General features: G+C 44.8%; 1 protein-coding gene across 5 annotated transcripts in view; it reads left to right on the plus strand.

Annotated features, from left to right (window-relative positions):
* Positions 1 to 26,280, plus strand: part of gapvd1 (GTPase activating protein and VPS9 domains 1) — a 43,296-nt gene extending 17,016 nt beyond the window's left edge. Inside the window, exons 8-29 of one of the 5 annotated variants that reach the window (XM_029259442.1) lie at positions 128 to 208; positions 1,936 to 2,090; positions 2,292 to 2,421; positions 2,652 to 2,777; positions 3,569 to 3,742; positions 5,771 to 5,908; positions 7,564 to 7,698; positions 8,938 to 9,057; positions 9,854 to 9,931; positions 10,630 to 10,976; positions 11,382 to 11,466; positions 12,284 to 12,316; positions 14,136 to 14,207; positions 14,336 to 14,461; positions 14,614 to 14,746; positions 14,948 to 15,060; positions 15,797 to 15,956; positions 16,963 to 17,150; positions 18,209 to 18,422; positions 18,906 to 18,978; positions 20,411 to 20,608; positions 22,458 to 26,280. In XM_029259442.1, the coding sequence (XP_029115275.1) occupies positions 128 to 208; positions 1,936 to 2,090; positions 2,292 to 2,421; positions 2,652 to 2,777; positions 3,569 to 3,742; positions 5,771 to 5,908; positions 7,564 to 7,698; positions 8,938 to 9,057; positions 9,854 to 9,931; positions 10,630 to 10,976; positions 11,382 to 11,466; positions 12,284 to 12,316; positions 14,136 to 14,207; positions 14,336 to 14,461; positions 14,614 to 14,746; positions 14,948 to 15,060; positions 15,797 to 15,956; positions 16,963 to 17,150; positions 18,209 to 18,422; positions 18,906 to 18,978; positions 20,411 to 20,608; positions 22,458 to 22,598 (3,020 nt within the window). In that variant the 3' untranslated portion in view covers positions 22,599 to 26,280. Of the gene's footprint in view, positions 1 to 127; positions 209 to 1,932; positions 2,091 to 2,291; positions 2,422 to 2,651; positions 2,778 to 3,568; positions 3,743 to 5,770; positions 5,909 to 7,563; positions 7,699 to 8,937; positions 9,058 to 9,853; positions 9,932 to 10,629; positions 10,977 to 11,381; positions 11,467 to 12,283; positions 12,317 to 14,135; positions 14,208 to 14,335; positions 14,462 to 14,613; positions 14,747 to 14,947; positions 15,061 to 15,796; positions 15,957 to 16,962; positions 17,151 to 18,208; positions 18,496 to 18,905; positions 18,979 to 20,410; positions 20,609 to 22,457 lie in introns of those variants that run through there. The other 4 variants (XM_018758440.2, XM_018758441.2, XM_018758442.2 and 1 more) reach the window with 4 other exon arrangements.
* Positions 26,281 to 26,933: the final 653 nt, after the last annotated feature.

Here is a 26,933-nt window from a genome sequence, read left to right on the forward strand (position 1 = left end):
GTGAAGCTCTTTTTCTTCACCACCCGCCTTTCAATCGTGGTCTTGACCTTCACTGCATCTCCTCTTCCTCCTCCTCACCTGCTCTTCTTCCTCTCTTTTTCTCTCCGCCCCCATCGACTTCGAGCAGGACAGCAGTTAGCGGCCATCACATCCTGGGACCCCTCCACGGCTGCTCTGTCTGCACACATTCCTTTAGTGACCCCGTTTGGTGGGTACCCTGCAGCACCGCCCCCTTTGCCAGCGCTGCGGGTGGTCCTGTTCTCGCTTGCTTGTGCTCACCACCCGGCTCCAGAGTGGTCGCGTTGCTTCCTGCTTTCATGCGAACTGTCAATGTCTGTTTCCTGTGGGCACACCTGCCTGTCCATCCATCCATCACGCCTCTATTGAAGCACCACGCCCTCCGTTACTCCCCTCTCCACTTGTCCGTCCAGCAGCTGTCCTAGTGACTTCAACATGCTTGGCATCGTTATATATTTGAACGTTTTAGTTCATGCTCCTTAGAACATAGCATTCATAAATTGCAGGCTGTTTTATTTGTATGAACGATCAACTAACTTTATACAACTTCACCTCAGGAGTATTAGGTTTGAGAAGTGGGGTCCCATGATATGAGTTACTGAGAAGTTCGAATAATTACTTGCACTGCTTTATTGTCCAGTCGTGTTTTCTCATGGGTTTGGGTTTCCTTAAATAAACCCTTGCTTATGCAATTTATTTTTTTCTTTTTAAATCTAACATTCAACTTTTGTCTAAGTTAATTTGACATCCTTTTGTTCCTGAATTCCTTTTAGAAAGTTCCATAAACGGTTCTTTTGGGGTGGGGTGGAAGTTAATCCCCCCGACAGAAACATCATGCAAACTACGTTAACTTGTGCTGCTTGTCGCTTCTCGTCAGTGTTGTGGCGGTAGCTAAGAAGCAGCTAGAACCTGCCATGTCCCTGTGTACCTGTGCTGTGCTGCACAAAGTAAAAGCACAGGCGTGGCACCAGCGCTGTGTTGCTGCACAGTCCATCTGCTCGCACCCTGTGCCGTCTTCCCATGTCATGGCTGTGTGTTCGCTGTGCACTTGTGACGTCCTGCAGCCGATGCCTTTCTTTCCTTATACGGTACATCAGTGCTGGAGTAGTAGCTAGTCCACTTGAGCGGAGTGGTCATGAGCACAGAGTATTTCCTAGTAGGATGTTGGTTCATGTCCCAGGTGGGGTTTTGCCATAGTACCTTTTTTCTAGGGTATTTGCGATATTCTACCTGGAATTACTCCACTTAGGTACGGTCCAGCAGCTGGTGCAGTGATGAGAGCTGCTGCCTCCCAGTCAAAGGGTTCATATCCCTGCTCCTTTTGCTTCATGCTTGATCAAGGTTCTCACCCTGAACTAATCGAGTAAAAATTACCTTTGTTGATAAATGGACACTAAGATACTTCAATTTATCCAAGTCTAGCATCAGAAGTTGTTTTGGATAAGAGCAACAGATGAATAATAATAATAATAATAAATATCCAGATGAACAGTTGTGTAAAAATATTTACTGTGCAACAATGTTAGAGTACTGAGCTGACTGCTCAGTCTCCTTCCTTGGTTTGCCGTTTTTTAAAGAGCAAAAATGAAAAGGGGTCAGATGGACAGGGAGCTATTCCTGAGAGCACTGGGTACAGCCTCTGTGCTCCAAGATGTTTGTCACAATCTCCAGCTTCTCATACTGGCTGATTCGTCTCGCAGTATAAACATTGAAATAATTTGCAGTAACACAGGCAGTGTAATTCAGGGACAGAAGCACTTTAAAGGGGGGGGGGTGATAGCGAGGAAACTGAGTGTGTGTGGACATGAACATTTCTGTGAGATGTTGCTTTTGCTGCTGTCGCACTTCTGTGGTCGTCAGTTGAAACGTTTTGAATTTCTCACCCATAACCCACCGCCTGCCGCACCCCCCCAGCAGCTTCCCGTAGCCGCAGCCGCACAAACATCGCGCAGGAGAGCGAACCTGAGGCCAGCTCCCAGGAGTCTCTGCAGGAGGTGATGCCCGAGGAGGTGCTTGTGATCTCACTAGGTACCGCCCCCCAAACCATTCCAGGGATGATGTCCGAGAACGAGGTAAAGTTCTTACTGGAGAAACACGGACAGTTTAACCATCCAGATCTCCTTTGTGAGCATGAAGTTTGAGAAATGTTGTGTGTGTTGGGAGGGGTATGTCATACAGGGAAGAATAAAGTTAAAATCCACTTGTATAAGTGTGTTTAGTGTTAGTATAATTAGCAGAGGTTTGCCTGCAGTGTAAATGCTTTCTGCCCCCAGGTGCTGACAATGCAGCTAGTGGACGGTGCTCAGGGTGAGACACCTGCCGATGACACCAAGCTCCACGGGAAACCCGACAAAACGCTGCGCTTCTCCCTCTGCAGTGACAACCTGGAGGGCATTTCTGAAGGTGATTCCCTGGGCCACCAGAAGGGGGCTGCCTTTCACTCTGAAAGTACAGCGATGAGTGCTGTTGCACAGCATTCCCTGTAATTTTTCACTGGTCTCAAAATAAATTTCTCACCTATTTGAGTTTTAAGCTCAGTGTATTAGTGCATGAGGTGATTCTGAGCATTTCTGTGTTAAAAAAACCCACTGTAGCATCTGAGGGTTGTCCACTGTGTCTGTGTTGGTGTGCAGGGCCATCCAACCGCTCCAACTCTGTGTCATCCCTGGACCTGGAGGGTGAGTCGGTGTCGGAGCTGGGGGCTGGGCCACCGGGGAGCAATGGGGCTGAGGCGCTGCAGCTACTAGAGCACGAGCAAGGTGTGTACCACAGCGTCGCCTCGGCATAAAGCACCTGCACTGGCAGGGTATCTGAGTTCTGATTGGAGGGTTTGTCATTTCTCCCCATTTTGGCCACTGTGCTGAGAGACTAATCAAGATTACAGAATGATTTTTGTTATAGTTTGGAGACCTTTTAGTGTGTAGTCGGCTAACCTCCCGTCTCTTTGGGGGCCACAGAAGACGTAGTAGTTAAAAGTATCACCTCGAAATCGCAGGACCCCTATTTCAGTTCCTGCTTCTGCTGTAGTAGCCTTGATTAGGGGACTTATCCTGATCTGATACCCATTTACACAGTTGTGCAATTTTACTGTAAGATGCCTGTGTACAGTCTTACTGTAAGTCCCATCAGTTAAGTGAACCATCATCATCAGTTTTATGGCATTTTTCTAGGAGAACCCAGGTTGGCAAGTGCTATGTGTCCAACATTGTAGCCATCAGCTAAATAAATTAATTAATAATAAAAAGCCAAAGAATTGAATGCTCAAGAAGTTTGAATTACTCCGTCGTCAATTTCTCTGTAGTTTAATAGGTGTTTGCAGCAGATGAGTCCAGATTCACATTCCATGCAAGCTGCTGATATCGGGGTGGATCTTTTACAAGAGCGATGGCTCTCTCGTTCACAGAGTTGTATGTCACTCTGGTGAAAAGCGTCTTCTAAATGAATGAACATAAATATGGTGCCACACAAGGGTGACTCTTTACTGATCTGATCAGTAAGCGCCACCCTCTCTCACTGGTTTGCTTGATTTCATCTCTTCTGCCACCTGCAGCCACCACTCAGGACAACCTGGATGACAAGCTGCGCAAGTTTGAGATCCGCGATATGATGGGCCTGACAGACGACCGGGACATCTCCGAGACGGTGAGCGAGACATGGAGCACAGACGTGCTGGGCAGCGACTTCGACCCCAACATGGACGAGGACCGCCTGCAGGAGATCGCAGGTGAGGCAGGCGGGTCCTCCGTGTCCAGCAGCCTATTAACCTTCCCCATCAGCCATCAGTCACCTACCTATTTTCTCTGTCTGGATGTCAGATTGAGCTGTCAAACTGCTAATGGGGTTCTGGGAAGTTGTGGCACTGAATTACATGGTGTGATAAGCCACTTGGCATGGTGGCTTGAACTGTAAATGCACTAATTTAATTTGCAACTTCAATCATTCTTTCGAGTTAAGCTACCATTCACCTGTCTGACATAAAGATGAAGGAAAGACTAGTTATTCTGAGTTAATTAAATGTAAACATGTTCATTCAGTCAATTTTCAGTTTTTAACTAAATGTTTTCCTTCTCTTAAAAGTTCAGTTATGCTGCCATCTTGTGGTAACTTTTCCAATTCACACCTTTTCTTGTCTTGCTCAAGGACAGATTCTGTCTTAACACATTGTGCCAGCAGCATGTCATATACTGTACATCGGCGAAGTGCACAGAAATAATCATTACCATCTTCTCGCTGCTTGTTTTTTATGTCGTCCCGCTTATGACTGGGTCAACACACGGCAAAGCATAGATTCAACATATCTTCACACTGCAGGAGATATAAAGGGCATCAGTTTAAGTAAAAACTGTCATGGGGGCGATCAGAAAATGAGCCTGATGTTAGGAAAGTGAGTGATGAGTGTTTAAACAAACATGATGGGCTGAAAGAGATTTAAGGTCACATTCATCATGGGAGATGAGAACAGTGACGCAACAAACATCTAAAAAAGCTATAAACATTTAAAGTCACTGTGGAGAAAAGTGTCAGTTAAATGGATGCATACATTATTACAGACTACTGTTATTATTTAATCACTCTCTTATGATTGCTCGGTGTGTGGATACATGTGCCCTCACTTTTGATGCTTTTCTATAGATGTGCATTGGAGTGCCTTTGAAAATGCAGCGATTTCTGTTTTAAATATATTCACTTCTATTTCAGTATTCTCTGTTTTAAACATTTATTTCTATTTCAATATTGTCTGTCTCTGTCATAGTTGTGTAAACCTCTAGTCTGTAGACAGCAGGACAGTAACTGTTCTGCTTTTCAAGGGAAGTTGTTAGAGAAACGTTTTTACTAGATTCTCAGCAGTCGTCACTTTGCGTTTTCACGGACACGATTTTTCTCTCCACACATGCTCAGCTATTGTTGCTTGAGATAATATGCACTCATCATGTTCCATATGAAAAAACAAGCCATCGAAAATGTTAATCTTATTTTATCACCACCCTTCCTGCCCCCCCACCCCCTCTCATTATATTAAAGTCTGACATTCGCTTGGTCCCTGCAGTCTTATTGACCTTGCTTCTCTCTCATTTGCATCCTCCATTTTTCATTCCTCGGAATATGGCGTGCGGGGACTTTTCCATCATTAAGTGAATTTACAGCGATTTCCTTATGTGTTTTCTCCAAGGGACTCGGTTATGAGATGCACATTAAATATCCATTAATACCTCATTATCCCACTGATAAGATTACCATGATAATGAGGCAGAAATTCTAATTGTTTCACTTCTGGTTCTGCCACTCATTTAATCATCCACCTGAAAGACAGGCGCTGTGTGGCCCCACCTTGAGGACTGTACACAGGGACAGCAGGGCCCCGCCCTCCGCCTGGACGGGAACGCAGCCATGACGACGAGATGCTGCGCCTCCACGAGGAGCGGGTCCCTGCTGTATGCTGGCCAAAAAAAAAAGAAGGAAACCACCCCTCTTTGCATCTGTTCTGCGGTTGTGGCCCGCTGTGCTCTGCCTGGTTAACCCTTGGCACTCCACAGTGATGAGCTGGTGTGTTCTCAGGAAGGAATGCGTGTGGCTGAGCGGCCATGCACAGCGAGGGTTTTTTAAATTGTGACGGCCAGCACTTTGGCTAACCGTCTGCATCTGGTATACATCTAGGTCAGGCAGAAAAGAATGGTGCACATTATCTGTTTCTCTGCCATACTGGGGTCATGTTGGCGTTGACGGTCCTCTCCATTGTCCTTCTGTGCTCCAGGGGCCGCTGTGGAGACCATGCTGGGAAGCCTGCTGTGTTTGCCCGGGTCCGGCTCTGTTCTGCTTGACCCCTACGGGTCCACCATCTCTGAGACAACAAGTGAGGCCTGGAGCGTTGAAGTCCTGCCCAGTGACTCAGGTAGGTTTTTTTTTTTTTTTTTTTCCCCCCCCGGCCCTTTATTTAAGAATATAAAATTTCAAGAAACACAAAAAGTTACAGACGAGAAATATGTCCATTTTTGAATATTTTTACGTGTGCGCGCATACGCTAGAATGCCCTATGGTGTACTTGCATCCCATCCAGATTGTACCCTATTCTGTGTTTCCAGGATAGCTTATGGACTATCATTCTGCATTAGGAGAGTCAGTTGTTGGAAACTGGGGGGGGAAATCAATGCATAGATGAAGTTACGTTGCAGTTTGAAACAGACTGGGGTGGGATGACTGTCTCCAGGTTTTAAGGTATAAGTGCATGTATTTGTTTTTTGTCATTTTTCAGTACAGCGTGTAGCACTAGTTACATTGACGGTAACGTCTGTTCGCCCTTCTTCCTTATGGCAGTGATGTTGTAGCTTTATACCATCTAGAATAAAACTTATGTATTTTATAACCTTCCTCATTAAATGAGGAGAAACAAACTAAGCTCATCTGTATCCAATCCACAGGGTTGGGTTATGTGGCATTGGTCTGCTTTTGGACTCCAGAATTTGGGTATCTGTGGAGTGGCCTTGAAGTGGGGGGGAGCCTCTACCTCAGAGTTCTAAAACAGGAATCTGCCAAAGCGCTCGCATACGCCCCTGCCAGGCCCCGATGCCTTTCTGCAGGAGTCTCATCGGAGCTCCAGGTGCAACAGACACCTGCAGCAGAAGTCAAAGTGAGGGGAATCGCGTGGGCAATGTGTGCGGACTGCATCCGTCTCCTGTCTCGTTAGGGAGCGTCGGAGCTTCACGTAGCTGCTGCGTTCTAGAACGTCACCATGAGCTTTATCCTGAAGGTGTTTCAGGCACGCTATTTTTTTAAATCTTTTTTTTATACATTGGATTGATTATACAGTGGTGCCATTTCCAAATGGCACGAGTGTAATTTCAAAGTATACTGCTAAACTATAAACGTGTTTTGACATAACCTCCCATTTATATTGCCTTTGGAGCTCAAATACACACAATAATTAGCTGTTGAATATTTATAACGATATGCAACTGAGTACTGAAGAGGGCAGGGTTTCCCCTTACCATTTTTCAAATTAATAAAAACTTGATTAATAGTGTATTTCCAACTGGCACCCTGGAAAACCCGGTTAAATTAAAGTCTTCTACACACGAAATTACACTTCATGAATATCCATGACATGTGATGGGATGAGAGCGGTACAAGCGTAGCTGGAAGGAGCGCCGGCCTGGCGCTAATGGAGCCGCGCTGCTCAGCTCGGCGCTGTGCTGTGCCGGCGCGCACGATTGCCCTGATCGCTCCCATTCGACAGGCCGGGTACCGTAATGGTGCCTGGAGCACCCGGCTCGCTCGTTTCCTGGCTAAGCAGCGGAAAACGGGGCTCGGAGGGGCCGTTGGGCTGGCGCGGTGCCGGAGGGCTGCAGTAGCTGCACTGGAACGGGACAAGAGAGCGCGGGTGGCACTCCTACCCAGTGGGGGGGGTGTTGATGCAAATGTGGAGCCTCGTGGATTAGTGAATTATTGTAATTTCTTATTCAGAAAAACTTAACTTATCATTAAAATTGGTTTTGGTGTGTGTTGCTGTGTGATTTTCCCCCCCCCCCCCCCAAAAAAAAAACCCCACAGAGGCCCCTGATCTGAAGCAGGAGGAGAGGCTGCAGGAGCTGGAGAGCTGCTCAGGAGTGGGCAGCACATCAGACGACACGGAAGTGCGTGAGGTCAGCTCTCGGCCCAGCACCCCAGGGCTCAGCGTAGTCTCAGGTACGATCCACACAACACCAAATCGCAGTGACTACTCTTACACTGTGCTTTACTGGTGTCAGTAATTGTGGTGGTGATGATGATGATGATGATGTCTGGATCTCGAAGGCAACACTGATCCTGAGCGCTCCAGTCTCCATATAACCAGTCAGCATTTCTGGAAAATATAAGGACTCACTCTCATGACACTGGAGGCTGTAATCAGTGGTGCTCATGCATGCTTCTGCACAGGATGGTTGTTAGTTTAGTCATCTGCATGCGTCTTGCACTTGGCCCCCCCTTTCTGTAATTGAAGTGTAAAATCACCCACACACACACTTTCTGAACCGCTTGTCCCATACGGGGTCGCGGGGAACCGGAGCCAAACCCGGCAACTCGGGGCATAAGGCCAGAGGGGGAGGGGACACCCAGGACTGGATGCCAGTCCATCGCAAGGCACCCCAAGCGGGACTCGAACCCCAGACCCACGGGAGAGCAGGACCCGGTCCAAACCCACTGCGCCACCGCGCCCCCCCCCGGAAGTGTAAAATCCTACTGCTTAATGTCCAAGATACAAAGCGCAATTGTCTTGTGAATCTGCGTTCTTAAATTCTTCTCCATTCACTTAGCTCCCCGTTTTCCTTTTTTGACGCTGCTCATCGTATACTGAAGGGTACAGTGGTAGGTGCTGCTTTTGGGATTAGAACCCATGGTGTGGTTCTTGAGTGTAGGTTCAGGCTGTCCATGTATGTCTGCCGGTTTCCGTTGGGATGCTGTTGAGAGCAGTGTGTGCGATGACTTGCAAGCCAGCTAGCGGGGCGGGATGAGGCGGAGCGAGGCGGGTCGGGGCAGGGCTCAGCGACGCGTGTACAGAGCATGTCCCCGGGGGGCTTGGCTGGATGGATGGTCCCCAGCTGAGTGTCGCTCACGGCTCACAGCTCTGCCTCGGCGGCCCCCGTGGGGACGATGCCGACAACTCGACGCACTGTTCTGCATGCGGCCACCACTTCATCATCAGCCTGTCCCCAAGTAATGTGCGCGACGTCCCTGTTGCTTCCCTAGAAATGTCACTCGCCTCAGGGAGTAGGCCGCTATTCCCCAGGTCCTGTTTGGAAACGAGGACAGCGACCTGAACGTTCTGCTAAGGCGAAGCTCCTTGGAGAGACATTGTGTTTGTGAACTGTTTCTTTCTTTTGTATTTATTCTTTTATTTCTTTTATTTATTTATTTTGTCGTTTTCCCCATGTGCCGATGGAGAAGGTATTAGTGCCACTTCTGAGGACATCCCCAACAAGATGGAGGATCTGCGCTCAGAGTGCAGCTCTGACTTCGGAGGGAAGGACTCCGTGACCAGTCCAGATGGGGAGGATTCAGCTCATGGTAGGAGAGGGCAGCAGGTCACTCACCTGGTGGCCCCTCCCCGCCCCCTTGCCTTGCCGTTGACTGGATGGTTGCTGCCTGGGCTTATTAATCGCTGTCACTGCTCCGCGTCTCAGAGCACAGCTGCAGCCATCACTGTGTCCTGCTCCCATCATTCACACTGGGAGCACATATTTGTTTTGTGACACTGGAACTGATAAAAAGCAAGTTATGCATTGGGTTAAAAACTTGTGTTGAGTTTCTCAGTGCCATAATCCCCACAAGCTGAATTGAATTCTTCAGCAGTCATGAGAAGGACCTGTTTTGTACGCAGTTTATTGGTACATAATACATTTGCTTTTGTTAGTTTAGCTGACAGCTTTGTACAAGGCTACTGGTAATTCTAGATACACTGCACTGAACTCCCTGCAGTCAGTCACCTGTTAATGCAGAAGAGCAATGTGACCCACTCACACACAAAGGCAATTTAGTCACCGATCCACCTGAAACACGTGTCTTTGGACTGTGGGAAGAAACCTTAGCACTCAGAGGAAACCCATACAGATAGGTGAGAATATGCAAACTCTTCCCAGACCAAGTCAGGTTCAAACCCACATCCGGTTCCACAGTCCAGGGTAAGCTGTGAGAACACCAGCGATACGTGCTGTGCCACTGTGCCGCCAAGTACTCTTTCAGATATGTCCAGTTTTCTTGATAAATTGTCATTTAAAAAAGACAATGTAAGCAGGTGTTCTTCGTGAGCATTTTTTGTACTCCAAGGAAGTGTTTCTGAATCTTCCTCTCCGTGTCATTTTAGGGGGACACCATTTGACATCACCCCCCTCACAGGCAGACTCCTTGCTGGCCATGTTCGACCCCCTGTCCTCAGGAGAAGGTAATGTTTGGGGGTAGAAAGAGAGCGCACAGTGGGCTGAGGGCAGGGAGTAAAGAGCCTCCTGCCCTGGTAGACAAGCTGGACAGTCGTGCGCACCGTCTTAGCAGTACCCTGGCATTAATCTTCTGAGCACACTGTTTGTTGAGGGTGGTTAGAGGTGGCTCTGAGGGGTGGGCCAGGTTGCGAGACCTCACTCCAAGCCTGTTGGCGCAGCCCCTGCACCCCACTGTGCACGTGGCATCAGACTGCCACTGGGAGTCAAGCAGGATTGAGAACATACCCTTGGAACAGGTGGCCTGCCTTCACCCTGGGCAAACCTAGTCTTGGCACTGCTCTCGTCTGTGCGTGTGTGTGTCAGACAGTATGTACATTAGCTTATGGGGAAATTTTTAAGGAAAATGTACACACAAGGATGGTAAACCATGAATAATTGACATTGTGGGGACATCTCCGTAGGGTAATGCACAGCTTTTTGAAATTGGTTCACGAAAAAACAGGTGTCGTAAGTTTGTATCGTTCATCGTTCATATGATTTTGTGTTACAAATTCAATTTAGAGTGGGAGGAAGACTGTTCAGAACGTTCTGAAATGGTGAAGCACTCGAGTCCTATCTAGTAGGGACCGAAGGGTTACTAAAGGTTTGCACCCCAGTGCCAGCCATTCATCCCTGTTTTCAATGCTGTCACCTTGCTCTGCAGGCTCCTCCACAGGCACCATTGTTAGACCCAAGGTGCACCACGCCCGACCAGCACACCCTCCTCCAGACCCACCGATCCCAGAGACTTGTGTTGCGGCGCAGGAGCCGCGACACACCCAGTTCGCTCCACACGGCCCTGTGCAGGGGGAACCAGAGGCAACCAAGCCGCGTCACTCCTTCCCAGACAGGCTGGTGCGGAGCCGTAGCTCGGACATCGTTTGCACGGGCCGTCGGCCCACCAGTGACCCTGGCCTGAATCGGCGTACCACCATTGAGGATCGGGAGCAGGCCCCCTGCTTCTCCCTGGGACCCTCGTCCTCACCTAGCAAGGACTCGCTGAAAGGGGAGGTGGGTCTCAGACAGGCTCCACTTCTCCAACTGTAACCATGGTGGTGTTTCTCTTTCCTTAGATGACGTCTTCTTATTAGACCTTTGTTAGTCTGTAGCCCTTTTGTTTGCCGTTTAAATCTAAAAGGTTGTAAGCAGCAAAGGTGTCTTGAGCTTCAGAAGCCCTGCTGATATAACCCTCAGTTAGTAACAGAATAAAGGTGTGTGTGATGTCACTTGACTCTGGGGATCCATCTTTACTGTTTTAATCCAGGATGCGTCACTGTCAGCGGAGGTCTGGGATGAGGTTGTGTTCTCACCCATCTATCACACAAATGTCCTCATGAGAGAGTTCTAGTAGGCCTGGAAAACAGCGTGTTGGTGACACTCCATGCAATTATGTTCAGCATCTCTGTCCTCATGCAGGAGGAGAGAAAAGACAGCGACGACGAGAAGTCAGACCGGAACCGTCCCTGGTGGAAGAAGCGCTTTGTCTCAGCCATTCCAAAAGGTGTGGGCATCAGAGACGTTTTCTTTACGTTGTCTGGTCCTCCCCCATTTTGGCATTCTAACTCCCACTTAGCGGACCAGACTTTTTCCCTATTTTGGTTATGAAATGATGTGGTGTGTAATGCTGATGGTGTTAAATATCAGCCCTTGTGTTTTAGAGTTAGATTTTTGAATCAACTTTTTAGCTTTTTTTTTTTTTTTTTTTCCTTGCATAATTTATTGTACAGCATACAGAACAGGTTTGTTAAGGAGTAGTTAAGGCAACATTGACCTGGTCCTTAGATCTTGGTGCTATAATCAAGTGACTGTACTAACTCTATGGGGAGGACATTCTGCTTGTGTCTTGTACGCTCTTGGGTGCACAGCAAGTGCATTGTGTTTGATGAGCACTTAGTTTGACATTGACACGTCAGTGATGCAGGTGGTCTTTTATTGTGTCGTTTAACTTTATTGTTTTGCTATTCAGTTTATAATACAAAATGAATTTTTATCCCCATTTTACCAATGTTTTTTTTATAGGGCGGTGACAAATGTTATCACATGATGCGTATTCCAGAAATGTCTTTGGGCTCATACACATATGAAAAATGGCATTTAGATCCAGGCAGTTCAGTCCCAAAAGGGAGTCTTTTGAGAAAAATTTTATGACCTGAACTGCTTCATTATCCTTTTGCATGCTGAAAATGGGTAATTGTAGGTTTTAGAAGCTGATAAATCTGGTACTTGTTTAAGTTGCATCAGATAAAGAAATGTGGCAAGCTAACAAGTTGTGAATTGAGTGTAGATGGCCAACCTTGTCTGTTGTGTTCCTCACCCAGTGCTGTATTGGACTGCTGACAGTGAAGTCACAGGTAACGTCTCCATGCTGTTTCCATCAGGCCTCAGTGGTGAAAGGCGGTAGTTAAGAGCCTAGCATCAGTAGACACGCCCTTCTGTTTTAGCTGCTGCGGCTCTGACATGGCCTGACTTTCATTTCTACCTCATTATTCCATGTGTCTCTTCATGGGTTTGATTTGCTTCACATGTGGTTCAGTTCCGCTTGATCCGCCTCCAAGACATAGAGGAAGAGCAGGGTTTGCTGTAAAACATGTTCTGAAGGAGTGCTTTTTTTTCCCTGTTTCCCCATATGCCTTGTCCTTTCTGAGGAGTGACCAGGCGTAGGGGTGGACTTGGGGTGCTTCATTACAAAAACAGAAGTGTTACTGGCACAATCAAGAGAAAAGCCTTTAGTCCAGAAGTATTTTTGTAGAACAACAGCAAAACTTTGGCCCATGTGTTCCTGTGGCCCAATTTACAAACTTTTTGCCAAAGCCCATTTTAATAGAATTGGGCTTCATTGGCCTAGTGCTCATTTCCTCTCCAGATACAGCTGATGACCTAGGACCTTAGGGCATGCCCTGGACTCCTGCGTGTCGTACACCCCCATTCCCTTAGTGTTGTTGATCTGTTACGTTAATGTCTGTAACACACTTTGGCTTCCGTGGGGAGAGACTGTGATGATCATAACGAAAGTGGGAAGAACAAATGTTTAGTGTTTCCTCTGTGGCCTCATAACCTGGAGAAGAGAAGAACCGCAGCGGTTCAGACCAGTAATCCAGTACCTAAAGTAAAACTGAGTGTTTTGGTCTCCAGCTTCTGATGTGGTTCTGCTGATATCGTGTCAGTAGTGTTCCACTAAGGCACGGAGGGAGCATAGTGGTTAGAGCTGCCGTCTTGCAATGAAAGCATTTGGGTTTGAACCCCACCTCCTGCTGCAGTACCCTTGATCTGAGTTGGGCCCATAAAAATGGCCCTGTTATTTAAATGGGTAAATCATTGTCAGTAGTTTTCAAGACAAGTGTGAGCTAAGTGAGAAAATGTAAATGTGCTTGGACAGCCAAAGGGAGCCAGAATAGCTTGGATACCCAGAAAACGTGAGATCCTGTTATGATGAGCACTGGAATATATTTGTTTTTTCTCCCTTTGGTAATTTTCCCTTTACAGGCGGCCCATCGGATTCAAATTGTTGTTTTGAGTAGGTTGAGGAGGAGGCATAATCAGTGTAAATGCACAGGGAGAAATGCACATTTTTAAATAAGGACCTGACTAAAGAAATACACAGAAACAAGCCGGTCGCTCTGGGTTCTCTGCAGGTTCTTTTGCTCTTTCATAGGAAACTCAACACAACTACTGGGAAATGTTGTTCCCATCTGAGTAGAAGGAACCAGCTCGACGCCCCCCGACCCCCCCACCCAATCTGCAAAACCTGCATCTTAATGCAGGGACATCCGAACAGAACATACAACATGCATCGGCACACACTCTATAATGTACATTGTTGGCTATAACAATGCGCATTGTCCCAACCTGCTTATCCACATGCACGTCTGTACACAAAGACTATTTTATTTTTCATTTTTTATTGCAAAGTTTTTTCCTTTTCATTTTTTGCTGTAGCATACATGTAAGAACGCTATGTCATTTTAGCTGGCAGAAATATAGTAAATGCTCCCGTAATTGCTGTTAATTTTCTGTATGATCTGTGTTAATTTGCTTTAGTTTTCATGCAGTCTGTAATGAAAGAATCCCTGGCTGATAATGGCTGTGTTTTTCTCACATGGAGCCAGTAATGACCAAGTATGCTGTTGGAAGAGGTAATAGTCAATTTTGTATTGTATGTCTTGTCCACAGCTCCTATAGCGGCGTTTCGGAAAAAGGACAAGCAGGAAAAGGAGGACATGTGCCCTGAGCGCATCCCACAAGGTCTGCCTTCATTTGTCACTGTTTCAGCCATATTTCAGGAACGTGGCTACAGAAACTGTTGACTCAGTGAAAAATGGTTTCTTACGTTTGCTGCGCGTGTTTTGTCTGTCTGTCGGTTGTTCCGTCAGATGAGCCCGCACCCAGGCATAACCGACAGGCCCAGGAAGCTGAGGACATCCTGGACAAGTACAGAAACATCAAACGCACCAGTCCCAGTGATGGAGCTGCGGCTGCTGCGGCATATGACGGCCACGGTGAGTAGCGTCATCTGGGCTCCTACTGTGGCTCCCGTGGGAGAGTTCAGGAAGTCCGGTTACCACCAACCAGGTTGCCAAGTATGATGGGTTTGTTACAAACACTTGCTTCATATGAGGGGTGTGTGCGCGTGTGTGTCTGGGACCTTTAGAGCCGTGCGGGACTGAGGGGGAGAGTGTACATGGGTCACCCAGGGAAGAGGCGTTACAGAACATCTCCACAGATGACCTGCCTGACTCTGCCAGCCAGTCCGCCCAGCCTCAGGACTTCAAATTCTCCTTTAGGTATGTGTGCTTGGTGTAGTCTGTGACAGTGTATATATACACATGCACTTCACACAAGTTTTCTGTTTTTGTCGTTTCCCCCCTCATGGCTGTTTGAGTTGTACACTCGGTGTGAATATGAGCCCATTGCTCTGTCTTGTAGCTCAAGTCTTGTGACCAGGTTTCTGTCTGCTCTCCCACCCTCAACCCCGTTCTCTGCAGTGATGCCAAGAAGAAGCTGAGGTTGGCACTGTGTTCTGCTGACTCTGTCGTTTTCCCCATGATGACGCCTGCCACTACGCGCAATGGTTTGCCAGACCACACAGATCCCGAAGGTAGGACCCCTTGAGGCATCTCTGTCGTCTTGTTTTAGCAAGTGTCTGTACAACAAATTTACTGACCAGGAGAGCTGTTGCTCGTCAGGTTTTCTGTATGTTCAAAGAGTCTTGACTTCAGTTGGTAAATTCACCTAAATTCTATTTATTTTTATAGAGCGCTCTTCTCACACAGTGACACAGCGCTGAACAAAGGCATAAGACAAGGAAGACAGTTCACTATATACTACGTATGAGTAAATCCCCATTAGACACTTCATGTGCTGTTCTGGTTGTAGGACCCATGTCAGGAGTTGTGTGGAGGTCTTTGAAGCCATGGGCTCAGACTAATGGCTTTAGGTCTCTAACAAGTCTGACAAACTCTCACACAAGTACACTTTGTCCATGTGTGTGAAAGTGCAGTGTGAGCAGAAGTAGACAGTGTTACTTTGAAAGGTTCAACATTTTTGAGCTTTCAGACTGAATAAGAAACAAAACCTGCAGTGCAGTAACATGGGGTGAGATATAGAATGGAGATCAGCCTTTGGAGCTGCTTTTTCTTTTTCTTTCTTTTCTTTTTTTTAAAAGTCCGGCATCCAAGGATAGTCACTGTAATGCTTCATAAACTTTGGTCACACATTTCTGTTAATGCGCAGACCTCCCAAAAGAAAGGTAACGTCATACAAATGCTTCTGCATAACTGCAAGAACCTAACCTCCCCCACCCTCTGTTTTTCCACTGGTGGCTCCTGTTCCAGACAATGAGATCGTCTGCTTCCTGAAGGTCCAGCTGGCAGAAGCTATCAACCTGCAAGACAAGAACCAGATGGCCCAGATCCAGGAGACCACGCGCTGCGTGAGCCGATTTGACTCGCGCACCTGCAGGAAGCTGCTGGCCGCCATTGCCGACGACTACAGGTAGGTCGGCGCACCTGGGCATAGGGGGTGGATGGGGACATAGAGAGACCGCATGGTTTGGTACAGTTTGGGTTCTGATGGAGGCTAATTAGCATAAGATCTTAACATATCTTAAGGTTAATGGAAAACCTTGAACTATAGTTTCTTCTCCTACCTTATGAAGGTAATGCATTCTTGCAAAACTCTTTTTAAGGTAAATTCCCTTAAATCAAAGATGTAATTGGCATTAGTTTCAATAGTAAAACTTTTTGTGTTCCAAAGCCCCAAACACTAGCCCCATTTATGTAAAATATCACCAGATCTCATTAAAATGGACACAGTTTCAATAGTTAACTAATTGCTTGTACTCAAGTGTCAGATGTCTGCATCCAAATCAGTTCTTCTGTTGTGTAATCCACTTTTTGTATTGTTCTCAGAGATGTACTTTGCTTTGATGAAAAGTGTTTGCTAAATGAATAAATGTAAATATATCCTGCTCTCAGGAAACACACACACACACACCCGTTGTCTGAACTGCTTGTCCCATTCGGGGTCTCGGGGAGCCGGAGCCTAACACGGCGTAAGGCTGGAGGGGGAGGGGACGCACCCAGGACGGGACGCCAGTCCGTCGCAAGGCACCCCCAGCGGGACTTGAACCCCAGACCCCCCGGAGAACAGGACCCACCCCCCAGGAAACGCGCAAAATCCAAATTCGGTTCTTTTAAACTCAAAGAAATGCTTCTTAAGTCGAAGCAGGCGTATTAAATGAAACTCCTTGTAAAGCCAAATGTTCGTAGCTCAAATTGGCATTTCTCAGGGGATGACTGTATCCAGAATTATTTCAGTGAAAACATTGTTTTTGTAGACTGATTTTATGTTAAATTGTACTGAGTTTAGCTTTGGGTATCAATATGTACCAATTTGAGCTATCCAGATACTAAGAATGTAATGAGGAAATGACATTTGATGGTCATCTCCATCTCCGATTGCCCCTTGACCCTTGTTCCCTTGCCCCCTCTGTGTGTAGGAAGCGTGCGGCCTACATCGCCTACCTGACACGGTGCCGCCAGGGCTTACAGACCACCCAAGCCCACCTGGAGCGGCTGCTGCAGCGCGTGCTGCGCGATAAGGAGGTGGCGAACCGCTATTTCACCACTGTGTGCGTGCGGCTGCTGCTGGAGCGCATGGAGTCCAAGATGCTGGACTTCATCAACAGTAAGATGCACAAGCGCTCCTTAATGTTTCCTCCCAGCGCTGGTCTGTCACTCTTTCTCCATGCGCTCGTTTCGTATTTCTCCAGGCCACACTGCACGTGTGCTTTGGACGTGACCGTTAAAATCACAAATAAAACTGTACCTATTAATCATTTACATGAAACCCCTTCAGTTCCATCCTGAACCTTATTTAAGAAAAGCCTAGAAAAACTGTAGCCTATACGTGCAAGAACTGAGAACCACGATCATTGACTCCATGTCTCCTGTTTTTCCTCCGCTCATCCAGAGTGCATGTAGATAGTGTTTTATGTATAGTTATCTACTGTCTGTTTTGAAAACCACTTGTCATTGACAGGGTCTTGGTGGTCCAGAGTCTGTTCTAGAGTCATACGGTGTGAGGCAGTACACCATGGGTGGGATGCCAGTCTATGCAGGAAAGCCTTACACACTCATTCACTCACGCATACCCACACAGCGGGCACTTTAGTCACCAGTTCACTTCAAACACATGTCCCTGAACTGTGGGAGGAAACCAGAACACCCTCAGGAAATCCAGATAGAGAAAACATGCAGACTCTATAGTCTGAACAGAGATCAAAGCTATTCCTGATCAGAGTCCAGACCTTCTGTTGTAGTATTTTATTTTAAACAGTATACATTCGTAGTATACAGACAGACCTAAGAGGTGTGATTAACAATAATGGGGGGGAAAAAAAGGTGCGGCACTTAATGAGCTATTCTGTTGGCAGGACCGGACTCCAGTTGTGGAGTTGTAATTGCGCAATATGTTGGTTTGAAGTTCACTCACCACCTGATACATTCTGATGGAGATATACTGAATGGAATCACTTTCATGTAAACGTAAGGTTTAGGTTACAAAAGAAAACCAGGTGTTCATGATTAGTGCTTCCAGGACCGTGTCTTAAGGTGGTGCTGTTTTACAAGGCATCATCCAACGAGTGTCCGTTCAGCATCACGTAAGCCATAGAGAACCCCCAATTTGGGGGATCGGTGTGAGATCCTGCTTCTATCTCAACTGGCACGACTTTCTTCTCCCAGCATTCCAGGGCTTCACAGCGGCTGATGACAAGACAGCGGCCGTGGAGGAGTTTCTGCGCCAGCTGTACGGAGCGATGGCCCACGATGCCATCTGGCAGTATGCCAGCGAGGAGCAGCTGCAGGATGCCCAGACGGCCATCGAGCGCAGCGTCATGAACCGCATCTTCAAACTGGCCTTCTACCCCAACCAAGACGGGGACATCCTGAGGGACCAGTGAGCACCACCGATGCGGAGACGCACGCATGCACGCACGCACGCAGTGAGACGCACATACTCATAGACAGAGGTGTGCACACAGAAATACATGCAAAAAAGTATACAAATTCACATTCACATACCTACCATCCTACAAGGACAGATGTGCAAAATGTACTGACAGGGACCTGTCCCTTTGCAGGGTGGTCTTTCTTCTGCAAAATTGATTTCTTCTGATATTATGTGTCAAATGACTTTTAACATGAGAGTGAGTGCTTTGCAGACAAAGTATGTCATGTTGAATTTCATAGTAGTTTGTACATGAAAGCTTAAGTAAATGGTAAAGGATTTATTTTTGCCTTTCTCTTAATGGAGTGTCATTCAATACACTGTAATGTATTGAGTAAGTAGTAATGTATGTCTCAAGTGTTTCTGCTGAAAAGAAAAGCAATCCATGAAATGTTGTATCCAGGCTTGTTGCCAATACCTCATCTTTTCCAGGCTTCTGCAAGACCACATCCAGCGCCTCTCCAAAGTGGTAACAGCCAATCATAAAGCCCTTCAAATTCCGGAGGTATTTGCCCATTTATTAATTTATCCTTTATGTTCAAATGAATTACCTTATTTTTCATTGGGCGAACTTTATATGTGCACCTTAATTCTTTGCATTGTGAACATATTGATTTGATTGTTTTAGGTTTCAGTTGTTTATTAGATGCCTAAAAAGGACATGTTTCCATTCAAATTGAAAATGTGCACTTGCTCTGAATATTGATGTTTTCTGATTGGTTGGCTATCATTCAACGCATCTATACACAATGTTAAATCAACTGATTTAAGCCTATGTATTAAATGTGGACTGAAAAGAACAGCTTTGTCTTTTCGCCTGTGGTCATAAGTGCTTAGAGTGTAGGTCTTCATATCTTAGAAAATGACAGAGTTGTGGAAAACACAGTCAGAAATTCTCTTTTTAACAGTGTCCACTGCACGCTTTTTGAGAACAAGTCCGCTTATTCAGGGGCCTGAAAAATCCCAGAAGCTTACATTTATGAACGGTAGATGAGTCTGATTTATGAGAGCCATAGACGGTTTTTTTTTCCCCCCAACTTGTGTTGCACAAGTTCATTAAACTTGAGCCTGATTAATAGCAGAACGCATCACAAGTAATTAATAAACGAGCTCGTAGCCTGGATGCTGCTTGGCTGTTTCCATGAATTGGTATTCCGGAACATACTCTCCTGCAAAGAAACTAATCCGGGGGAAGAAAAAAAAAAAAAGTACATCTTCTGTGGGAATGTATGTCCTCATTGTGCAGATCTTCAGTGTATACAACTTGTAGTGAAGTGGTTAGAGCTGCTGCCTTTGGACCCAAGGGTCGCAGGTTCAAATCACACATCTATCTGTAATACCCTTGAGCAAGGGACTTACCCTAAATTGCTCTAGTAAAAATTACCCAGCTCTGTAAATGGGGTAAGTAATTGTAAGTGGCTTTGGAGTAAAGTGTCAGCTAAGTGAATAAATGTAAGTTACTTAGCAGACAAGTGTCTATATTGCTTACATGTCCTGGTGTTTTAGAATATTTATATAACTTATGCAGTTTATCTTGGCTTTAATTAAAATGATTTTGGTCTGATAGTGGTGCAACTGCTAGTATTGGTAGCTCACATCTCCTGGGCTGTGTGTGTATCTCTGCCACAGTCTGTGTGGAGTTTGCATGTTCTCCCTGTGTTTGTGTGGCTTTCCTCTGTGGCAGAAAACTGGAGCACCCAGGTGAATTGGTGGCTCTGAATTACTGGTAGAGGTGTGGGTGTGTGGGTGTGTGGGTGTGTGGGTGAATGCTCTGTGATGGACTGGCATCCCATCCAAGATTGTACCCTGCCTCTTACCCCATGCTTCCTTGATAAACTCCTGGCCATAGCGAGACTACACCGAGCCAGTGTTCTTGAAGATGGATGGGATGGGTTAGCCTTCAGGTTATCGACGTCTGCACACTGTGTCATTCGCAGGTGTACCTGAAGGAGGCACCGTGGCCATCCGCGCAGTCCGAGATCCATACCATTAGCGCCTACAAGACACCAAGGGACAAGGTCCAGTGTATCATGCGGATGTGCTCCTCCATTATGAACCTGCTGAGCCTGGCCAATGAAGACTCTGTGCCTGGTGCTGATGATTTTGTCCCTGTGCTCGTATTCGTCCTCATCAAGGTGAGGGGGTTGGCTTCCCGGGGGGGAGGGGTCTCATGGCTACATATACACACACGGTTTTGTTTTACTTGTTTCTGTGAGGCCTTCATATACTTTAAAGTAATGTGTCATTTGAAACGCCATCCAGTACTCCAAAAGAAACTTTTTTGCACTTTTCTTTTGGAAAAGCTGACTTTCACATAAATCAAGAAATGGTTTTTGCTTATATTGTGGTCAGTGGTTTTTTTTTTTTTTTTGTGGTCTGCTATCGGTGTTGACACTGTCCTTGTGTTGAAACGCTGTCTAGTCTTGAAAATTTCCCCCTAAAGTGGGAAAAATATACTCAAACTTAGTCATACTGAGCACATTCTCAGTACTTGCAGCAGATAAGGAATCTGCAAGTATTTAATTTTTTTGTGCTAATGTTTGTTGCAGTTTTAAATATTTATTTTTATGATCCAGCTATCACACTGAGTATTTTTTTTTATATTTATATATTTCATATATTGTTTTTCTCATCATTAAATAAATAGTTTCATCAGAGCAAGTTGAGTTCCATATGTTTCCTCCTTAACCCATCTGCTCAGTGGAACAGAACAGAATAGGCAATTGATTACTTATATGAAGCACCCTCACAGCAAGAGATATCAGTCGATTTCCACAGATATTTACATAACTGGTTCATTAAGACGTTGTAATGAAAAAGCGTTAATGTTGCGCTAATGTGTCGATATAAACCTTGCGTCGAGCAGCCAGTCTGAGACGGTTCTTGGAGTTTGCATGCAGAGAACATTCTCGCTCTCACTCACTCGCATACACAGGCAGAAAAATACACAGGTTTGAAGACTGGAAGGATGTGGACATGGCAGCAGTGTCCCTAGTTTGAACACTATCAAGAGCCCCATATGAAGCCCCTGCGAGCTTTTTGTGATGCCACCAACAGTGAATCCATTCTCATCTCCTGAGTTGTTTTGAAAGCCATTTTAAATCCTCTTAAGCGCTGCAGAAAGCTAATCCTTTTCACGACAGAACCCGAACTTGCTCATATTTGTCTCCTCTCGCACCCTACAAACGGAGTGCTTTCGTACTATCATATTCCATATGCACGGTCTATTGTTTTCTCTTTTCATAACCACTTAATTATTTAATAATTAGTCTGGTACTAGCTTTCTGGCACCAGGTAACAAGGTTATGGAAGCGGATTGTAATCACTTGGCTATTTCAGCACAGTTCCTATTGTTTTACCCTTGAGCCGGCAATCTCAGCCTGAATTCCTGCTTTAAAACATCCAACTATAGAGCAATAAATTTGTAAGTCTTTCTGGATCGTCAGTTTAATATACAGCAGCACCTCACTTAACTCGTTGCAGTAAGTAGGTTACATAATTTGGACATTATACACAGTTACTTATTATGAATGCAGTTTTGTAACTCCACTGTTTGTAAAATTTGCTGACTATATATACCTTTTCTATGCTATTGCCAGCAACAGAAAAATTATTATAAAGACTTATGCAGTAATTAGAAACACTCCAAAGACTGCCATGATTACAGCGCAGTACTAGAAAATTTCTGTTTTACGCCATTGCTTACATACTTGGACGCTGCATGAGTCGGTGGTCATTGTTGTACCTCTGCACTCTGTTAGATTTCATAGTGGATGTAACATGGAATGTCAACAACTTCCCCATCAATATAGTTTCAACTTTGATGTTATATGATTGGTGGAGTGAAGGACATTTCAGTGAAATGTTGTGGGAATAGACTTTATACGAGATGTGACTGTAAATGAAAGACATGTATATGCCCATATACATGAGCATTAATCTTTTTCTACACTTCCTGTTTGCTTGTCCCCCTCCCCCCCTCAGGCCAACCCGCCCTGCCTGCTGTCCACCATCCAGTACATCAATAATTTCTACACCAGCCGCCTGACTGGGGAGGAGAGTTACTGGTGGATGCAGTTCACAGCGGCGGTGGAGTTCATCAAGACCATCGACGACCGCAAGTGAAGCGGAACCGCCACCTGCGCGCAGCAGACTGCGGGGACGGTGCAGCGGGGCGGCGGTCCGCTCACCGACCAACTGCTCCCCTCCTTCCCGCAAATCCCGCCGACCGCAACTGCGCCACACACTCCCCTTCTGTATAGCTGTACATAGAGCAAGAGACATTCAAAGAGGAAAAATGTGATCATTGGAGAGAGCAAATTTTATGTTTTTCTGTAAAAAGAGGGTGTTACCCTTAACTCATTTTGTTCCCCTTAAATCTTCTCCATCTCTTTTGATCACAGTGGGCTGCTGCCTTCGAATTTTATATATTTAAAAAGATGAGAAACTATAGCTATACATAACTGAAAATGAGATCAATCAGATGAAAAGGGACCATAGTTCAAATTAATGCGCCTTTTTTTTTTTTTTTTTCCTCTTTTGGGTGAGGTCTGCTATGAGTGGGTGCATGTGCTTATGTGGAAAGGGGATTCTTTACAGAAATCTTTACGCTTTTTCTTTATTGAGATCCAGTTCATAACTTGCACCTTATTGGACCTAATTGTTACAGCATCAAGTTACTTGACTGAGCAAAAACCCACTTGCTCATACAATTTTCCATCCAAAATAGTAAAGTTTACTGTTGTTCCTTAAGAGTCAATAATTTGGCAGCTTTTTCCTTGAGTAGCAGATGAGTACTTTTTCTTGCTCTCTCTGGTTCTCTGACCTTTCCCAGGTGTAGACCATGTTTCATTCATCCTTTCCAAAATCAAGTTCCCTTTCCTTAGTGGCAGCGTTCCTTTATTTATGTATACTATATGTATTTATTGTTAACTCATATTTAATGTTTTGCTAGTTCTTTTTCTTTCTTTTCCCCTTTTTTAGTTAGTGCAGGATTTATGTCCATTCTTGAGGTGGCGGAAGCGAGGGGTTGGACAGGGCCCATGTTCAGTGTGTTGTTGAGGCTGAGTGCGATGCTGTGTAACCTCAGCTGACTTCCTAAACATCAGGGATCAGATATGCTCCACTCAGCCAGATCCCGCAGCGCGCCCTGCAGCCATCTCTCAAGCTGTCACTCATTATGAAGCAGTGCCTTGTGGAACTGACCTGTGCAAAGTGCCACGGTTGTGCGAGCAACGTGAACATCCGGGATCTGGGATCTGGGGATGTGTTGGGGGATGTCATCTCCCTCACCACCAAAGTCCCTCCCAACAAAATTGTCCCAGTCATGTGAGCTGTTACCCTCATAGCCATCAACCATTCGTCAGGTTCTTGCAAAGTCCTGGTCATTGTTTTAGGCTGCTTTTTCAGATTGCTTTTCTTCAGTGTGGCTCCTTGTTTACCTCTAGGTTCCATAAGTGCTCAGTCAGTGTAGAATGAAAGCATTTAAAGGAAATGTTAAACATTTATTTTTATTTGGGAGATTTTTGAAATCTGGCATGAGTTTCAAAAGACTTTCCATAAATTACAGTCTCTTCGGTCATCACAGGAGGTGAGGGCACATTTGGTCTCTTGTTGCACTATTCTTAACAAGGCTCATTGTCGTTAAAGGTCATGGTTTCATTCAACTGAAACATCTCCATCCTGGTGGTCCTGTGAAGAAAACTTATCCTCAGTTGAGCAAATTGGTTGTTGAGTATCGTTCCATGCTGTATGTTTACGTTATCAGAGTGGCATTTAAAATGACAGACTAGTCAACATGAGGTGCTGTGTCACCCATTAATATAAGATGTAAATATATCAGCATGCAAACACTGATTTAATTAAAACTCTACCTCCTTGCAAGGTTAAGAAAAGGGACTGTTAAAAATTATATTGTACACTGCTGCTTTTTCTTCCTTTTTTTTTAATTTTTTTTGAAGTGGTGTGGGGATTACGGAAATTTTGTCTTTATTTTCACTTACTTCTGCAAAAATGGAAACGGGAAGCTGCTTGGTAAATTGTGGATCGCCATGATGCTGCCCGTCTGAGTCACAGCTTCGTTCCAGTCGCAGCTACAAGAACGTTGGCAATAGGAACGCTACTTCTGACGTTTATTTGCACTTTTACTAACATCTATCTTTAGTTGTGTTCTGTAACTTCTTTTTCCCCATTGTGTTAAAGTATAACACAAACTGGTATCCTCTAGTTGAGGTAGTGATGTAACCCTCCCCGGGTTACTACAAAACAGTTTTCTGTTTTAGGAAGAAAAGGAGGAAAAAGATCAATGTGCAATGCCTTTTTCACGCATCATTTACGAAAGCCAGATTGAATCAAACCTACCCATTAGCCAGGTTTTTTTTTTTTTTTTTTATATGTATTTATTTACTTCTTGGTTTATTTGTTTTCCAAAGTGGAGGATTATTCAGCAAGAAGCAGAATGTGGTGTTTTCTGTACAACAGGACACAGGTTTTCTTTCTTAACATTCTCTTGGTCATGCTTTCGTTTTGTTTTGTTTAAAGGTAGATAAGTAGAAATACAAAGCTGCTGTTTTTTTAATTGTATATACATAGACATTTTGCTTCATTGCTGAAAAGTTGCTATGCATACTGTGTCCTGAAGAATTGCATTGAACATTCGATTGTAAGTGGATGTGTGAAAGGTCAAAAACAAAACATTTGTTCAAATGTAGACATACTTGGATTACACTCAACTCCAGGTTATATAGTTGGAAGCCCCCCTGATTTGTAGAAGTTCCTTTGTAATATGTTCGACTTCCTTTTCAAAGCAAATCACTGGGAAATGTACAACATGTCAGGTGGAGTTCATGCCAAAACTCAAGATCTGCAAGTGGTCAGTCACACGTGGACTACGCAGAGTGTTTTTGTCTGCTGTAAGGTTATGGTCACCTTTCATTTGCTGGGACCTCCTGAGATGGTTTTCAAAGCTTGTGATCAGCTAATCAATTTGGTGACACAGGGTTTTCTGGTTTTAGGTGCTTAGAAAACATCTCCACAGACATTACCAGTAATGCAACTCTAGATGATAGCATTGAGTGCAGTAGTTTTGGATAGTTTGGTTATGGTGTCTTCAGTAAACAAAGACTTAAAACAAGTACAACAAAAATGTAGATCCTTTTGCTGCTTTTGTACTTTTGAAAACGAGTGACATGCTCACAAAGTATAAATTATGCTAGGATTCAGGCTGGGGAATCAGACTGCATGTACAGTGTTTAGGGTAAACTCCTGCAGGTGCTCGCTGCAAACGGAATTCCAATTTCAAGAGCAATTGATCAACAGTTAAACATACGTTTCCTTAACAATAATGCATAGATAATTTAGCACCATGACTTGTCACTCAACATAAAGTGACTGCTAGCACCAAGATACCATTTACAACCTGTTGGCATAACCTGTCAAGTAACCCAACAGCAAATGGAAACAGGAAAAACATAATTTTACATCCCATATGCGATATAACAATCTGAATTCAGGTTTTGATGTCTGGCCATAATCCAGTATAGCACATACGTAGAAATTTGCTGTTGCAAACCAATAATTGATGCAAACATATTGAGAAACAGATTGCTGTGAGTGTGTACATTGGTGTGAATGTATGCCTCAGTGCAATGTTTAATACTCAACATTAAATTTAGACTAACTTAACGGTTTGATGTTCCTCTGTTCTGTGGGGGAAGAAGGCTAAGTAAAAACAGTGAAAGAAGCATTTTAACCCATATAGATTAATATTTCATAATATGGTGCATATTGGGGAAAATATATCCTGACTTTAATGTGATTAATGTATTATATCATTCTATACAAATAATTAAAAAGATTTGTTGGACTTTCCATGTTTTCTGTCTTTTTTTATTTTATTTTAATTTTGAAGTTACATCCCAAAAAAAAATTCAGGGAACAAATTGACATGACTTCAGAATTCATGTTCTTGAAGGCTAATTACAGGAGACTTCTTCCATTTGTAGTTCATAATCAAGATGATGGGACTTTGGTGGGTAGAACCTGTCCCACTTCATAGACCTATACTGTACCTCCTCCTGCATGTTCTTAATTTATTCAGCTAGAAGTAGCCAAGGAAAAGCCAGCACATGGTAAATGGGGAAAGGATGTTACCAACAAGGAAAACACTTAACTTTGTCAACATGATCAGTTATCTATTTGTGCAGGTTGTATGTGAGTTTAGTCAGCAGGCTAAATTGGGTTCAAAAGTGATCCTGTGGTGCATCACTCAGGCTATGGGGAAATAGTGAACTGTTAAAGACCAAACTCTTCTGGGACCCTTCCAACAGTATACAGAAAACAATAAAATATTTTATATGCACTTTCCAAATAAAATTCCATCAGAATTTAAGTTTTGTGTTTTGTCTTCCTGGGTTCTGGCAACCCAAAGTCCTTTTAAAAGTGTTAAAACAACAGTTTAAA

This window comes from Scleropages formosus, chromosome 17, assembly GCF_900964775.1.
Source record: "Scleropages formosus chromosome 17, fSclFor1.1, whole genome shotgun sequence".
NCBI lineage: Eukaryota > Metazoa > Chordata > Actinopteri > Osteoglossiformes > Osteoglossidae > Scleropages > Scleropages formosus.